This window comes from Peromyscus californicus, unplaced genomic scaffold, assembly GCF_007827085.1.
Source record: "Peromyscus californicus insignis strain IS unplaced genomic scaffold, ASM782708v3 Scaffold_8__1_contigs__length_139910024, whole genome shotgun sequence".
Lineage (NCBI taxonomy): Eukaryota > Metazoa > Chordata > Mammalia > Rodentia > Cricetidae > Peromyscus > Peromyscus californicus.
Window position 1 is genome coordinate 100,389,325 of NW_026294606.1, and position 18,191 is coordinate 100,407,515.

Sequence of the window (18,191 nt, forward strand, 5' to 3'; positions counted from 1 at the left end):
TCGGCTGTGGTTAGAGTAAGCAGAAGGAAGCAGGACAGGAAAGGAGGCGCCTTCTATGTAGCCTGAGGCCAGAATGGGGTCTCTGGAATCACTGTGAAGAAAAGAACTACTTGTCCGGGAACTGGCAGGTTGGAGCCAGAGCTGGGAACAGGACACCCAGACCAGCTCTTAGACAGATAGCTGGGTTCCTACTGCTCCTCCCCTCAGGTGAAGGAAGCTGCCAAGGGTGGCAAAGATGGGATTCTCATGGTCCTCTGAGTGTGGGTTAGACAGCCGGGTTCCTGGGCCAGTACAAATGCCAGTCACAGTCCTCAGTCAAGGGACTAAAGCATGCTCTCCTCTCAGAGTTGCTGGATGGAGCTGGGCGATCCAGGTGAACAACCCTCTAAAGTGCTTAGTGCAGGGCCAGGTTTCAGTAAGTGCATGCAATGATGGCCGCTATTGTGACCACTGTTACCACAGGGAGAAATGGCCTAGTTCCTGAAAGCCTACTGGGCTTCTTCCAGAACTTGTTTGTCTGGTGATAGGAAGATACTGCTGACATCTGGTCACAATGGCCTGGGCTGCAGGGGATGAAGTGGAATTGGAGCATTTCACCTTTGCCCCTTTCAGAGCTAGAGGTGGAGACACCAGACCAGTGAGCCCTGCAGGTTATGTTGCCATGAACAGTTTTTAGTCATCAATGGAGTTGGGAATAGAAGCTTGCTGAGCATGGACAAAGTCATCCCTAGCTCCTCCCGAGTGGCAGTGCACACCTGTCATCCCAGCACCTGGGAGGTGGAGGCTGGATGATTTAAAAATCAAGGTTATCCCTGGTTACCTGATGAATTTAAAGCCAATCTGGGATACATGAGACTCTGCTTAAAAAAAAAAAAAAAAAAAAAGAATGGCCCATGGCAAGCAGGTAGGTCATGGCAGACGACACTTAGCCCAGACTGCCACACTACTGCTTACTTGGCCATGGACCGACCCTGAGGGTACCTGGGTCTCCCCAGGTCTGATACCTGCTGGATAGCAGAGCTGTCCAGGCCTTGTGAGAAAAAGATATGGATTGGATCTTGGGTTCTACTAATTGTTCTGTAGGTCAGGGTGGTCCCACAGAGGCCTGGTTCTTGTCCCTTCTTTCCACAGCTTGGTAATACACTTGAAGATTTCTGAGTCAGTTAGAGATGGTATAAAATGACTGAGCCCCAGGAGCCCCAGAGTGGGAGACAGTTTTCCTCAGAGGCCCTTGCCTAGGCAGCTCTCCTGCTGTTCTGGAGGTAGTTCTTTTTTGGTTAAGAACAAAGAGGTGGGACACAGACCTGGGTCTCTGTGATGGGGTAGAGAGATGTTTATGGTAGGTCATGTGAGAGGAAAAATCCCATGTGGGCAACTCTGTCTCCAGTGCCCTGGGAACCACTGTGGTAGTGCATTTAGGGCAACACAGCACTCATCCAGACGTGTGATGTCTCTTCCCCATCACTGTGTGGGATCTGCATCATTTAAGTGTACAGATCTAATGTGAAGGAGGGGCATTGGCTTCCTTGCAGATGCCCTGACGTTGCCTTCTAAAGTTCCTGCATGGAGGGTGGAGTGATTTCCTCTTATGGGACACAATGCTGCAGTCTCAGGTTCTCAGATCTGTGTCCTGGAGAGGTGGAGGACAGTGGACTCTATACAGGAAGAAGGGCTGGTCTTGCATCCTCTGTCCATGTGCACATATACATGGGTGCACAGAAAGAGACAGAACCCAGTGCATGCCCAGAAAGTAATTTGGGGAAGAGCTGCCCGTAGAGCAATGAGGACATTTCCTGCATGCTTTCTGACCTCAACACCACTGCACATATCCATGGCATCCACCGTGGGCCTCTCAAGGCAGTTGAGCCAGGAGAGGGCAGAGGGCATGTTGGCTTTCTGTATTCCTTTCTTACTGATTTGATCTTGACCTTCTAGAGTCATGAACACACTAAACTCTGATGCCAGCTGTGGGGATGCAGATGTGAATGCATCTCCTGTCTGGAGGGTCTCATAGACTCAAGTTCCATAAAGGGCTCAGGCTAACGTTTTGGCTCCTGGTATTGTGAGTTTGTGAAGGAAATCACAGTATCGGCTCTAGGCACTTCCTTGGGATTCTTCCAAGGACTGACTTTCCGCCCATCTGGGATGTTCTGTTGTTTTTCCTATGACTTCTGAGTGTCCCTGGCCGATGTGAGCCATTTCGATAGCCTCGGCAGACCAGGGTGAGAACTCCCACTACTTCAGCCTCAGGGTCTGCACATTTTCGTAGGGAAAGGAGCTGAGATTCTGAGTTCTCTGCCATGTGAGTACCCGCAGCTCTTGTCTCTAAGCAGCAGCACGCTTTTGATACCTGATGGCCCCCAGGAACCTTGCAGGATCCCAACTCTAGAGTGGATGCCTAAAGTAGTTTCTTGGCTTATACCCTCAGGAGCAGGAACCCACATTTCAGCTGTCAACTTCTCTGTGCCCAGAAGGAAGAGAAAACATGCTTATAGATGAAGGAAAAGACCACAGAGGGTCCTGGGAGCACCCAGTCTGCCCAAGGCTCATACAACCTTCTGCTGCTGCACCCTAAAGATGGAGAAGATGGTGGGGTGCTGTCTCCTAGGGAGGAAGAACCACTGCAGGGTTCCTTTCTTCTGGACTCTTCCCTGCCCCCTCTACCCCATCTAAGGAAAAGCCTTCTCTCCATCTCAGTGTAGCTCCTACTACCTGTTCTGCACACCACGCTTGATCTTTTTGCCATCTGTCCCCCAATTGGGGGGCTGGCCCCTATGTGCTGACTTGGAGACAGGGTAGAGAATGGACTCCTTTGCTGAGGGACAGGAGGTGGGAGCCACAGCAGGGGTCCTGGCATCAGGATATGGGAGCTTCTTCCTTGACCACAGCTGATGACTGCCCAGGGGAAATTGGTCTCCTGAGTGAGGAAGTGATGGCATCCTGGGGAAATGGGAGAGAGGAAGCCAGGCTGCTGCTAGAGTTCCTCACTCTCCACATCAGACAGAATGTGTTGCAGGAGAGCCGAAGCTGGGCTCCCATGTGCCTTCTGCTGCAGGGCTTTGGAGACCCAGAGCTTTCTTTGTCATGGAGGTGTCCTCAGAACACAGCCTGTGATTTGACTTGGCATGTCCAGGACTGTACCAAGGCCCGTGGAGCCCTAAAAATACTCTGAACTTCTTAGACACTGGGCATGGTATCTGGCTTCTACTGGGGCGGGGCAGGTGTAATATGGGTCCATGGCTAGGGGCCAGAAAACCACTGAGCTGCAGGAGGGACAATGTCACTGAAAGTTTGTAAGTGTATGTGAAGCTGATGAGGTCCTTGTGTCTAGACGGCATGAGGGGTTCAAGGGACAAAGACCTGGCAAACATCCAAGACTCATTGGGTAATTTCCTACCAACCTGTGTCCTTGGGCCTTTTTAAGAACCATGTGGCTGAGGGAGGTGGTCTCTGCCTAGGAGAGGAGGAGCTAGGCAGTGTGGCCAGGGAGAAGAGCTACCTGCCACCCCAAAGGAACCTGAGGAACAAGCACCAGGAATGCCTTGGCTACCTTCACTTGCAAGGACAGCCCGGAAGCAGCCTGTTTGAATTATCCTGTCTCTTGCCTGGGCTGCCTGCCATGCTGAGAGCTATTCTGAGCTTTGGTGAGGAGGAAATGGCTGCCTAGCCTTTTTCCACCTGTGAGACCCAAGATTGAAGGTCCTGGCTGGTTGCCAGTCTGTGGAGAAATTGCCTCAGAGGGTTTTGTGCTTAGTCAGTGGTTCAAAAGCATCAGAAGTGCTGAAGATGAGGGAAAAGGGTTGTGAGCGTCTCTTTGGGGACTACTGGAGTGTGAGTCAGGAGGGCTGTCTCTTTTGTGGTAGAAGACCATGGGTAGGCAATCTACTGACCCTCATACACGGCAGAAGAGCCTTATGAGTGACCTCCTGGTACAAGTTAAGATCCAGTACTAGCATTTTCTCAGGACAGAGTCCTCAGGGAAATACTTACTGGGAGCAGTTAGCATGTTGGCTCTGCTGGAGGTGTGCACCTGAAGCTCCGAGTGGCTGACTCGGAAGTCAGGGCCATCAGGTGCGCCTGGGTCATCCGTTTGGCCTGCAGGGGAGGAAGCAATTTCTGCCAACACCTCCAGATCCTTCAAGACAACCTGGGGAGACAAGCGGAGGATGAAGGACAAACTCCCTACTGTGAGCTGAGCTGATGTAGCAGAGGTGACATCAGAGATAAGGAGTGTCTTGTAGGGCAGGGAGGGGTCGGCAGGCCAAGTGCTGCTCACCTATTGCCGTGAAAGGGCTTGGGAAAATGTTGTGAAGGTATGGGTTAAGAGGCCACTGAGGGTGATGCCCAGGAAAGGAAGCTCATCAGACTGGAGAATCTTCTTCCTGCAGCCCTCCTCTTTGATTCTGAACAAGGATTGGAGGGGGCTCCTTGAGATGCAGGTCCTGGGCAGGATGAACCATACACAGGATGTATCTCATGCCCTCTGTATTTTATGAGGCCTTGGTCCTGTCCTTCCTTGTCCAGATGTCACTGCAGAGGTGAGCACCAGGCCACACAGAACCCAAAGGGCCCTCTATACTTTGGGTGTGATTTTGGCCTCCAGTGCTAAAAGGCTTTCTAACATCCAGACAGGAATGTCTCCCAAGTGTTCCCACTCAGTTCTGGATGGGGGCAAGGCCTCTTCAGCTGTCTACCTGCCTACTGAACTCTTCCAGGGAGAGGCAGAATATAAGCGCAAGTTATGCTAGGCCATATGGCCCTCTTTCCCCTAGGGCTGCCTCTGAAGTGCCTATAGCCCCGAAACTGCATCATTTCACTTGGCACCAGAGCTGCAGGATGGCAGAGTCCATCCCATTGTGGCATTATACAGTGGGGACATGCCCCGTTGGGAATGCATCACCATGGATGCATGCCCCTTGTATAAGTGTCATCAGTCCCAAGCCCTGTGTTCTACACCCCCCACATGGAGCTCCTCCACCGCAGGCCTGCCAGCTCTATCTGCTCCCTACTCATCAGTTCTTAGGAAGGCCTGCCTCAGCCTCACTCACAGTACATCCTTGGGACTAACCCTGGCACCCAGCACATGCTCAGCAAACAGGGGCCGATGACGACGGGGACAACTGTGTCTTCATTGTGCTACCTTGAACCCAGATCAAGAATTAATCACTGGGTGGCATGGGAAGAGGAGGGGGGAAAAAAAAGAACCATGGTAGGGAAGGGGACCAGGGGAAAAGCTGCAGAGCTATGTGGGTGGGGCCCTGAGAGCTGGGTAGAATATGGTAAATACAAGGTCAAGATCAGGCTAAGATGAGGGGTCCTTTTGGGGTGATGAAATGTTCTGGAATCAGACAGTGAAGATGGCTACAAAACCTGTAAGTACAAATGCTCCTCAACTGAAGATGGGGTTATGTCCTAATATACACACTGCAATTTGAAAATATCATAGTCCATATACCCAATCTATGAATACTGGAGTTCATAACACAGTACACTGGAGACAACAAGCTGCTTCCCTTCAAGATCACAAGGCTCACTGGGAGCTGCTCATCATCAAAGAGTACAAAGTGTGGTGCACACCTGAGATCCCAGCACTTAGGAGGGAGAGGTAGGGTCAGTTTGGGTTTGGGGAGGTGGCTCAGTGGGTAAGATGCTTGCCCTTCAAGCAAGAGGACCTCAGTTTGGATATCCAGCATCCATGTAAAAAGTAAGGCACAGTGGCACATGTCTGTAACCACAGTGCTGGAGTGGAGGAGACAGGCAAATCCAGGGGGCTTGGTGGCCAGCCAGTCTAGCTAAAATGGTGAGCTCTAGGTTCAGCGAGAGACTCTGTCTCAAAAAAGGTAGAGAGGACAGGCTAGATGGCTTAGCAGGTAAAACCACTTGTCATCAAACCTGCTGACCTGAGATCAATTCCCAGAACTCACAAGGTAGAAGGAAAGGACAAGTTGCGCTCTCATCTTCATTTACATACATGTGCCATGACATGCACGTGTGTGTTTAACAATGGAAAGCACATGGCCTCTGAAATGTGGAAGTGGTTCTATGAGTTCAGGTAATATGGGGTTATGTCCTAATATACCATATAACCACTATGCTACGTGGTTGTCATTTTTCTTAGTTTCTGCTTGACCAGCTTCCTGTACCATTGTTGAGGCTCCCTCTGCCTGCTCACCCTTTCTGGCCTCTTGGTCTTCTCTAAGCTGTATCACATGTTTGGCACATGATCTAAACACCTTGCCTGCACCTTGGCCTCCTCTAGGCTGGTCACGGCGTCACTCACACAGATACCACCTCTACTGTTCTCCCACCACAGGCCCTGAGACGGTCTTTAGGTCTGTATGAGCTCTAGTCCTGTATCAGAGCTGCACTAGACACTGGGTTGTAGGAGGCAGTCAAAGCCACCCTTGCTTATGGCTGTGGGCATAAGAAGCCACAAAGTGATGGCCCTTGCTAGGAGCTTCTTGTCTGCCTGTCCTTTGGTGCACCGGAATTTGGGTTTTACATGTTCTTGGAATAGGTTCTCTTTGTTGAATTGTGGGAAATGGATCTGCAGTGGCTGGAAAACATGGCCCCTACCCTACCCAGCCCTGTCAGATGGCAGGAGCAAAAGCTAGCACTGTGCCAGGCCAAGAGCCAGAGGAACCTAGGTGGGTTTGGGTTGCAGGCCTAGGTCTCTGTTTTGTGAAAGGGGGAGTCTCCAGCAGGCTCTCCTCCAGGAATGGAAGAGACAGAGGGAGGGGTGTGTGGCAGGGAAGCAGATGGCATGGTTATGAAGAGTTTTGAAAGAGAAGCAGACCCTAGCCCCCATCATTCTCTGGAACCCCATTTCACAAGCAAGGCCCTTCCCAAAGGTCAGGAATGGGGAACTAGATCAGGGACTTGGAGTTGGGGACAGTGTGGGGTGACTCACCCAAAACTAAACAGCAAGGCAAGAATCAAGCCAAGAGTTTTACAATAATCAGAGTTTCCATAGGAGTACTCCCACTCCAAGGTGTTACTAAGAGAGCTGCAAACATATGTTCACACAGATACTTCTATGTGAACACTCATACTAGCTGAACAATGGAAAGTCCCCCTTCTGATAAACGGAATGTGGTATATCCATTCCACAGAAAATGACCCGGTCATAAAAAGAAATGAGGAGGGGCTTGGCTCAATGGGTAAAGACACTTGCTGCAAAAACTGATAAGCTGTCGGGCATACTTGGAGTTGCAGTGCTTCTGTAGTGAGATGGGAGACAGAGACGGCCTGGCATGTGCTGTGATCAGAAGAATCAACAGATCCTGGCTCAATAAAACAGAAGGTAAGAACTGACTCCTGAAAGCCATCCTTGACTATGGCATGTGTACACACTCCTGAGAGTCATCCTTGACTATGGCATGTGTACACACTCCTGAGAGCCGTCCTCGACTATGGCATGTGTACACACTCCTGAGAGTCATCCTCGACTATGGCATGTGTACACACTCCTGAGAGCCATCCTCGACTATGGCATGTGTACACACTCCTGAGAGCCATCCTCGACTATGGCATGTGTACACACTCCTGAGAGTCATCCTCGACTATGGCATGTGTACACACTCCTGAGAGTCATCCTCGACTATGGCATGTGTACACACTCCTGAGAGTCATCCTCGACTATGGCATGTGTACACACTCCTGAGAGTCATCCTGGACTATGGCATGTGTACACAGTCCTGAGAGTCATCCTTGACTATGGCATGTGTACACACTCCTGAGAGTCATCCTCGACTATGGCATGTGTACACACTCCTGAGAGTCATCCTCGACTATGGCATGTGTACACACTCCTGAGAGTCATCCTCGACTATGGCATGTGTACACACTCCTGAGAGTCATCCTCGACTATGGCATGTGTACACACTCCTGAGAGTCATCCTGGACTATGGCATGTGTACACAGTCCTGAGAGTCATCCTTGACTATGGCATGTGTACACACTCCTGAGAGTCATCCTCGACTATGGCATGTGTACACACTCCTGAGAGTCATCCTTGACTATGGCATGTGTACACACTCCTGAGAGTCATCCTTGACTATGGCATGTGTACACACTCCTGAGAGTCATCCTCGACTATGGCATGTGTACACACTCCTGAGAGTCATCCTCGACTATGGCATGTGTACACACTCCTGAGAGTCATCCTCGACTATGGCATGTATACACACTCCTGAGAGTCATCCTCGACTATGGCATGTGTACACACTCCTGAGAGTCATCCTTGACTATGGCATGTGTACACACTCCTGAGAGTCATCCTGGACTATGGCATGTGTACACACTCCTGAGAGTCATCCTGGACTATGGCATGTGTACACACTCCTGAGAGTCATCCTGGACTATGGCATGTGTACACACTCCTGAGAGTCATCCTCGACTATGGCATGTGTACACACTCCTGAGAGTCATCCTCGACTATGGCATGTATACACACTCCTGAGAGTCATCCTCGACTATGGCATGTGTACACACTCCTGAGAGTCATCCTCGACTATGGCATGTGTACACACTCCTGAGAGTCATCCTTGACTATGGCATGTATACACACCACACACACAAATTAAAAAAAAGAAGAATAGTGGCCTATGTAGCAATAGGAAGAACCTCATAAATACTTGCTAAGTTAAAGAAGGTAGGTACACAAGGCTACAAACTACAATGATTACATGAAATACCTAGAAGAGACAAATCTGAAAAGCTGAAGGTTCATTTGTGGTTGCCAGTAATTAGGGTCGAGACTGCTAATGGGTACAGTTACTTTCTTGGGGGAAGGGTTCGGGGATGAAATGTCTTGGAATTAGGCAGTAGTAATGGCTGTGCAATCTGGTGAAAACATTTGAAAAACTGCTCAGTTTTGGTATATGAACTGAATGGAAAACACAAGAACTAAACCAACATTTCAAACTGGCACCCTAATTCCCAGTCCTGCGGCATTTTTAGAGAATTTACTTTCTTTCACCACTGCCCAAGTGGCAGTTCTTTCTAATGCCCTATGATCTGACAACTGATTCAGACTCAGGAGAGATAAAAAAGAGGAGGAATTCACTCTAGTCTCCTTCTAGCAATTTGCTTCTACAAGTCATGCTGCTCCTCTCAGATCTGTCTGTGCAGGTGGACAGGGGCAAATGCCCTCTGAGCAAAAAATCCTGGAGGTCAAATGTTCTGAGTGAGAAAAAGTACAGGCAAGCAAGGCTGACTGGGGACATGGTATGATTATACCAGGCCAGCTCTGGCAAGATCCCTGACACCAGGTACATGACCCACTAGACGTCCAACATGCACTTTTTTTCCATCTGAAGAGATGCCTAGGAAGAACCAGTAGCACGAAAGAAGAATGGTACAAAGTCACGTCTCCTGGAGCAGCCCAAGAACCAGGCTACAAGGGACAAGGAGGTCAGAGGAGCAAGCTGTACTTGCCTCTGGCCAGAATTAACACTCTCAGTCACCATATCAGTGTCACCTTATACTCTTCCATGAGGAATCTGAGATTTGTACAGTCACTAGCTCAAGATAAAGAGTACCTGCTTTATACCCAGCTCTGGTCATTAAACCTAAGCTTGTTAATAAAACTAATCAGGGCTTTGTGGTCAGACATTCCAGACTTCCAACCCCCACCCTAGACCAGTTAATGTCATCCAATGCAGCTCTCTTCTTCCTAATGCCTACTGAGTAGCTACTATTGTTCTGTTCTGACTATAGGAGACATAGGGCTAGACAGGACAGGCTCTGACTGAATCATAGGCTATAGGATGCAAAATTAAACATTTACTGAAAGAGAACCTCTGGGCCTCAGGAACCAGCAACTTGATCTGAGGGGAGCCAGGAGCCTTTGGAAGCACTTGAACATGCTTCTACCAAGGACGTGTGTGTGTGTGTGTGTGTGTGTGTGTGTGTGTGCGCGCGTGCGCGCGTAGGGCATTTGAAGCATTCTCTTAACTAGCATAAGCTGCTTATGGATGCAGAGAACAACTTGGCACATTCCAGGAAACAAAGCTTGTGGTGTTTTAGCTACAGAGAGGGATGTGGGGGCTGGAAGGTGTGTGTAGCTAGAAACCAGGCTTGGGTGGTAGGCAAGGATGGACCGTCACAAGCTTAGGACCCACACAAAGGAATCTGGGCTCTATTTTGCAGGTAATAGCATCTCGGCTTCCCTGTATGTACAAATGGAGGCTTGACCATGCAAAGCTGCCCTGAAGGCTGTGAGATCAGCTGGCCCTCTGTGCCCAAGGATTCAACCAACTGGACTGAAAATATTAGGTGATGTACATATATACAGGACATGTAAAGGCTTTTTTCTTGTCTTATTTCCTAAACAATGAAGCATAATAGTACTGCCATAGAATTTAACTGTATTGGGTATAATATGCCACCTAGAGACTACTTAACGTGCATGGAACACACTATGTAGGTTATATGCAAATACTGGCCCATTTTGTAGAAGGGATATGAACATTTTCAGATTCTGGAATCCAAAGGGTCCCTGGATCAATCCCTTATGGATACCAAGGAACAAGGGTACTTCATGTGCAGAGCACAGAAAGCAGGCACAAAGAGTCTGATTTACCACTCTTATTACAAGACTTTTAATCCCAACACCAAGCTGTTAATGGCCTTGGCTTGGTGATGGGGTGGGACTAGCAGTGTTCACACTGAGGGTTTTTCATGAGATTGTGCACCATCCATCTCTGCATTACTGCCTCCTGCCCACTGGACAGGAGAGCAGAGCCAGGAAGGCTGCACATTTTGCATTCAGAACTCTCTTATTTTAGAAAGCCTAACATCAAAAAGCAAATGAATGCAAATTACACTTCAATTGCACAATTAAAGCCGGAAATGTTGTCTACAGGTTCCTTTGGTGATCCCAGCCACTCCTCCTGTGCTTACAAAGCAAATGATTTGTTTCTGGTCCTAGGGACTGGCAAAAAGCCCACAGCCCTGCCTGGGGTACCATACATGCACAGGTGCACACACAATGAACTGACCCTTCCTGCCCCTTAAAAAGAACAGAATGGAGGAAGGGAAGGGGCTGCTTGAACGGAGGGCAAGGAATGACTTATGGTGGATACTGGGGAGCTACTGTGGGGCTATATAGTAGCTCTCTGACATTAGTTCTAGTGGTCAAATCCCATTGCTAGCTGTTTCTCAGCTGACTCATAATTCCAACTTGGATCTTGAGGCTTTGAAGCAACAATCAAAATAAAGACCTGGCCCAGGGAGGAGAGCTATTGCAGAGAAAGGTCTTGTCAACAGGGGCTCTGAGAGAGACAGCAGAGGTCCATCCCTCTTGTTAGACCTGGCTTTGACTCTGTGCCCGGCCAGGGCTATGGTGTTCTACACTTCCCTGGAGACCCTGCAATCCTTGGAGTGTGGGTAGGAAGCTGTGGGACAAGGATCCCTGCTCAAGGACCCCACAAGGCCAGAAGGAAAGATCCCAGAGCCAGACATGTGGCCAGTCTCACTCTACCCCCAGAAACCCCGATTCAGTTCTTCTGCCAGTGAGCAGGCTGCTGGGCCCATGCCCATGGCTGGCCTAGAGTCCTGGCTCTGAGGATGGGGACTAGCTCAAAGAAAGCAGGAGGAAGCCACACCAATTAGTATGCGCTACACAGCATTTTTGCAAAATGAATATAAAACACTTGTGCTTTCTTTTTGTGTGAGAGAAAGAAGAGGGGAGAGGGAGGGAGGTTACAAGAAAGCAATATTCTGCAGGAGCAGAAGCGCCTGCTGTTACCATGGCAGTGGGAGGGGGCGGAGAGGGCCATCAGCTGGTCCCTGGTTCTGGAGTGCAATGTGCTGCCTTGACTCCTTGCTGGAGTGCAAGGGTCAAGGTCGAGGACAGTGAGTACAGACAGCATCTGTCAAGTTATCTCTGAGGGAAGCCTCAGGAGTTGGGAGAAAGGGGCCTCATATTTCCCATGGGGTGGATAGTAGAGAAGAGAAAACCAGGGATTCCTAAGACGATGCTTTGTTGGAGACAACTTTATAGCAGCAAATGGCATTTTTCATATAGGATAAACGTGGACACTGTCATCTGTCACTATCATTTTCCAGCAGTCAAGGGCAGCTCTCTCCTGGACTATGCTGCTTCTCTCCTATCTTTTGCAGAGAAAGGTCTTGTCAACAGGGGCTCTGAGAGAGACAGCAGAGGTCCATCCCTCTTGTCAGACCTGGCTTTGACTGTGTGCCCGACCAGGGCTATGGTGTTCTACACTTCCCTGGAGACTCTGCAATCCTTGCCATCACTCCAATCCCTGCCTAGAGCCCAGCTCAGGAAATGATGTAGGCCTGGAAGGCTCTCTGCCTTTCCAAGGCACTGTGGCTGCTCCTCTGCCCCAGCTTGTAAGGCTATAGTCTGCAGACAAGGACTGCAGGCCCAAGTCCCCACACTGGGGAGTCTGTCCTTGTCTCCAACCAACACTCAGGCTCTAAGCCCCAGGCAGTCACTTAGCAGATAAGGACCTGTAGCACAGGGAAGGAAACAGAAGATGCATAGTTTAGAATAGCTGCTGCCAAAGGGAGGGATGGACAAAAGTCCCACTTTAAGGTACCCACTGAGCTCTAGGAAGCATGAGGAAGCTCTAAGTTTATACAGCCAAGCGCTAGTTGAGGCTCTAGATATCAGTTGGCTCAGCAACCCAGCTCCTTCGAAGGGGAATCTTTTTTCTATTGTCAGGAAATTCCCAAACTGTGCTCTCTCTACTGCTGGCTGGGAGGAAGCTCCAAGAATGTTCCCAAGAGGCACACTTTGTACTAGCGAGAGAGATGGATGCAGCTCCAGATTCTGGACGCTACACTCTGGCCAGTATAAGCCAATGCCAAGGAATATCTGAAGCCTCTGTCTGGAACAGCTGATTGTAGTGCCTTGCAGGTGATCTGGGCCAGGTCAGGCTGCCCCTCATGCTGTGAAGCAAGGCTGACAGGAAGGGCAGAGGCACCGAGGCCTGGCTTTCACAGGAACCTTGGGCTTTCTGCTTCTGCCCACATAGAAATCTGTTCCTTTTGTTTTAAGGGTATAGCTCAGTGGCCAGGCCTCCTCCATTCCTGACCACATATGACTTGGCTCTTGCTGCCCTGGGGCTTGGGGAATCAGCCAGAGAATTCACCCTAGGAAGCCAGACTGAAGGCCAAGAGCAGTGGGAAATGCACCCACACCAGCTGGCACTGGGGCTGGAGGCCTCCACCCTAGACACAAGGTAAACAGGAGCTGCAGAAACCCAGAAAGCAGCAGGCAGGCTGGCATTCTGAGCAAAGCTGTGGTCTACATGGCACCACTAGAAGCCTGCCTACTGCAACCAGATGAGCACTGCCCAAGAAAAAGTCCAGGACTCGGGTGGGTGAGGAGGTCTGTCCAGGTGTGGACACATCTCCTTTCCTCTTAGAAAACCACTCAGGTTGCTTTCCAGTGTCTTGGCAAAGCAAAGTAACTTCCAGCTGTACACACACAGCTCACAGATAATGTTGCCTGACTCTGAGTACACATCCTAGGGGGATTTGGGCAGCTTTTTTTGTTTTTCCAAATGGACTCTGGAGATCTTTCCTAGTGTCTAGACCTGGATTGTCTATCCAAAGGCCAGTACCTATGCTACTGTCAGTCCCACTGATTAGTCGTCTAGGTTAGTGTAGATGATGCTGGTGGTTGCCCCTCTTGGGATACAGGAGAGAAGAAAGGGCAGCCTAAGGTAGGCCCCACTGAGAGAGCAGACTGGTGACCCCAGGCCCGAACCCCACAGCTTTTCCTTCCTGCTGATCCAGCCATTCTCACTTGTACTGTCCTGAATTCCTAGCTCTTAGGGTTGGAAATTCTCTGAGGCGGGTAGGGAAGTGAGCACAGCTGGAGAGTGGTCCATATGCATCCTGGAGTTCTGTTGCCAGGTGATGAGCCCCTGCACTGTGGTAACCAGGAGAGGGGAGGGTTCCCGACTCCCCCAGATCTCTGCTTAACCCTGGCTTATTGGTAAACTTCCCACAGCACCTGGCCTGAGATAGGGACAGGGCTGGGCGGGACCAGCACACTCTGCAGCCAACTTGGTTGTTCACCTTGTGAAGTGTTTCTGAGCATCAGCTACAGGCTGCACAGACCTCTCTTACAGCTAACCTGCCATAGAGAGTGGTTAAGTGCTATGAAGGGATGGATATAAAGCAGAGGAGTCCTGGCCCAGTCTTAATGTGCAGGAGGAAGTGTACTGGGGACAGAGACAGAAAGAGGGATGGAGAAAGAGGGGGAGACGGAAGGGAGGAGGACAAGGAGAGAGGGGAGAGAGCAGGAGGGAGGGAAAGAGAGGGAGTGTAGAGGAGAGGAAAGGAGAGATCACACATGGGCTTCTGAGTGATTCAGGAAACCACCTCCAGATTCTGACCAAATAAAGTCCTTAACTTCTCTGGGTTCTTTGAAACTAGTTTCCTCTTAGGTAAATGGAAAGACACCCCCCCCCCCCCCGAATCCTCTTGTGAGGCTGCTGGGAGGATGAAGATGAGTGCTGAGTATCAGGTCTGTGATAGAGCCAGTGAGTGGGCTGAACAGTCACTGTGGAGAGTGGTCCTCTTCTGGCCCAAGTGTCTTGTGAACCCACAGGAAACTGCCACTGAAATCCGCACGCCTTTAATCCCAGCACTCGGGAGGCAGAGCCAGGCGGATCTCTGTGAGTTCGAGGCCAGCCTGGGTTACCAAGTGAGTTCCAGGAAAGGCGCAAAGCTACACAGAGAAACCCTGTCTCGAAAAACCAAAAAAAAAAAAAAAAAAAAAAAAAAACCAACACAATCTGGAAGAACACTTGACTTCTAAAGATGCCAGGAGCAATATGTGGGGGCATGGGTGAGCCCAGAGGGTTATGGCCTGGCTATTGCCTCCAGACTACATGGACAGGGAATGCGGGCTAAGAGCTGGGGGTCCCAGCTTCCACAAATCTCATGCTGGTCTCCTAATCAGACATGTGCACCACACACATCTCCCGGGATTTTGTGAAAAATGCCAGTGCCCAGGCTACTAGGCCTAGGCTGAGGGTTATAGCCGAGGGGATCTGGGATGAGGCCCAAGCAGCTGGCTCTGAAACTGCAGAGGATTCTGACGTAGTCTAGTTTGGACAGTGCTGCAGGGCTTTGAAGCCTAATTGTTGAACTTTGGCCTCTGAGGTGTGGTCACTTTGGAAGTTCAAGGAGAGATGGGCACTGGGGGCCTGCAGCAGGACCAGGTGGTTTACCCAGCCCTTTAAGTAACTCAGTTCCCTATCCTAGGAGAAAGCTGAACCCAACTTTGTTTATGGCTTCCTGCTGCAAGCAGGTCCCACCCCGGGAAAGCAAGCCTGCTTTTCTGCTGCCCTTCTCAGCCAACCCTTTCCCTTCCATCAGGGGCCAAGCAGAGGCCTGCTACACCATTCCACTCAGGGCAGTTACTGTCCTCATGGTTACATGTTTGCCCTCTGTCCCATGGAAGTATCTAGACAGACAAACAGACAGACCCTCCTGGCCCACAAAACTGGCTTTGTGGAGTAGGATGTCTCCAGGCTTCCCGTGGTTACTGCGGGTTCCCCATTCACTCCAGGCTAACGGAGAGACTGTGAGAAAACTGTGAAATCTAGAATGAGAAAGAGCAGAGGTCCTCTAGACAGACACAACTGTTGTGCCCCCATCCTTGGCAACGGCTTGTTGACAAGGACTCAATTTAGAAGATCTACATCCTCCCTAGGTCCCTAGGAGTGGCTCCAGGTACTTTTGCTGAGCTGTGGGGTATAACTGCTGAGGAACTGGGCCAGGGGGTCCAGCTGTCCCTAAGAGGAAGACATGGGGATTGGGATGGGGCTCCAGTGTCTTCCTCTTGCTGTCTGGAAGCTCCTGTTGCCTGCCACTTGGGAGAAGAGGGAAGTAGGAACCTGCAGGGTCAGCTGTGGCAGAGTGAGGACACAGCACTGAGTGCTAAGGACAAGGCTCCTGTGCCTCAGTAGGGGAGAACCTTGAGCCCTCCATCTTCTCACATGGAGTAGGCTCCTGGCTGGAATAATTAAGCTCTTGGCTACTGACATTAGCTTAGTGTTATGGGTGGAGATTCTAACCTTACTGGATAATCTGATTTTAAAGAAACCCGTGGAATTGAGGCAGAAGTGGAGAGGTTGTTTTTGTTTGTTTTGGAGAGTAGATGGAATGAAAACTGGAGTGAAATAAAAACGGAGGCAAGGAACTGAGAAGGAAGAACAAGTCCCATTCTTAGGGAAGACTGTCTGTTTTTGAGCATGCAGCATTAGTATTCCAGGGAGTAGAGTCAGGACCACACAAAGTCAGAGCTGGAAAGGACCAAGGACAATCCCGTCCAACTCCAGTGTCTCAGAGAAGAAAGCTGGTCCTGTGGAGAACTGGGTGGCATGGGACCAGAGGCCTCCTGAACTCTGAGACCCCTGGTGATCTCAGTCATTGGCCTCAGCTTTTTAGAAGACCAGATGGAGGATAGAGAGGGTTTCTGGTCTGAGCCTGGAGTGAAAGAGCTACCAACTCCCTGTCCCATTTGTGAGTAGTCCAGAGGTAGCCCACAAAAAAGGCAAGGAAGCAAGGTCAAATGCTCAGAGAGAGAGGGTACATTCATAACTGAAGGCCAGCCACAGACAAAATTCTATTAGGGCAATATAAAACCAGTCCTACATGAAGCTGTACCCTAGTCTGAGCTGACCTCTGTTCACAGCAGAGACTCTATGTGGGGTTTTAGATCCCCTGGAATCAGATCTACCCAGCTCCCAATTCTAGCTCTTGGCTGCACGACCTTGGCTGTACAAACCTCCTAAGTCAAGCTGGGAGAACTGAAACCATTCTAGGACTACTGGGTAGATTTGCTGAGACAACAGATGTTGGTATTAATTGCTACTTTGACAAAGACTAGCATCACCTGGGATACAGGCCTTTGGATATGCCTATGGGAGATTATCTTGCTTGTACTAATTGAGGTGGGAAGACTAGCCCATTGTGGGTGCCATTCCTTGGGCAGGGGATCCTGGACTGTATAATGAGAAAGGGAACTGTACAGCAGCGTGAATTTACTTATCTCTTTCTGCTTTCTGACTGTGGATATGTTACCAGTTTCTTCAAGCTCCTGCCTGATTTACCCGCTACGATGAACTGCATGTACCCTTGACTGTGAACCAGTTCTCCCTTAAGTTGCCTTTGTCAGGGTACCTGGCCAAAGAGACAGGAAAAGAAATGAAGACATAAGACAGAAGCAGTAGAACAGTGGACCCATGTATGTACCCTGTCCTCTCACAGGCACACTGCAGCAGGGTTCCTGAAGGAGACTGCCCCTGAGGCTATCAGAGGGGCCATCATTGGCTCCTCAAGTTGCCTTTGGTACAAGTGCCTCTTATTTAACTACAAGCCCGTATTAGGAGGCAGATCCTGAAATGGCTAATCTTCAACTGAAGGTCCTCCCTCTGGGGACAGAAGAGCCCTGGTCACCTTGGAATCAACAAGACCATAGCCTTCTCATAGCAAGCTGTTGGTTGCAGCTTCCTTTTCATGTCAATATCACTAAACAGAGCAGGAAAGCCCAAGCTCACCAGACTGAAGTGGCAAGACTTCTTGATAATGGGGAAATCAAGGTGCTTACGACTGTGATTAGGTATACTGAGAAGCAAGGGGACTCAATGGGACAACAGGGCTGCTTGGCCTTGAGACTGAGCTAAAGGTAGTCTCAGGTGGGTGTGTGTGTGTGTGTGTGTGTGTGTGTGTGTGTGTGTGTGTGTGTGTGTGTGTGTGTGTGGTGTGTGTGTGGTGTGTGTGTGTGTGTGTGTGTGTGTGTGTGGTGTGTGTGTGTGTGTGTGTGTGTGTGTGTGTGTGTGTGTGTGTGTGTGTAGGCTTCCCACTAAGCCAGATGTCCTGAGCTAAAGGTAGCTTTAGCTGGTGGGGTGTGTGTGTGTGTGGGGAGGCCTGAATTTGATCTCCAGAATCCACTCGGTAGAAGGAAAGAACTAATTCCCACAAGCTATGCTCTGACCACCACACAGACATGGATATAGACAAACAGACAGACATATGAATAAATGTAAAATCAAAACGCAAAAACCAAAGTAGCCTCTCCCTGATCTGCTCAGGACGCTAGGACTGGCATCTGCCTGGAGAGGCCACATTAAGAGTGCCGTTCAGCAAAGCCTGAGCTGCTCCTTCAGTTACAAATGAGCCCTGAGAGGGTCTTTGGC

At 49.9% G+C, this 18,191-nt stretch overlaps 1 protein-coding gene across 2 annotated transcripts in view; it reads right to left on the minus strand.

Moving 5' to 3' along the window:
- The window catches only part of Vac14 (VAC14 component of PIKFYVE complex), a 113,705-nt gene that overhangs the window by 44,007 nt on the left and 51,507 nt on the right, over positions 1–18,191 (minus strand). For both annotated transcript variants that reach the window (XM_052728234.1, XM_052728235.1), the window contains exon 13: positions 3,991–4,147. In XM_052728234.1, coding sequence (XP_052584194.1) covers positions 3,991–4,147 — 157 coding nt within the window. The remainder of the gene's footprint in view (positions 1–3,990; positions 4,148–18,191) is intronic.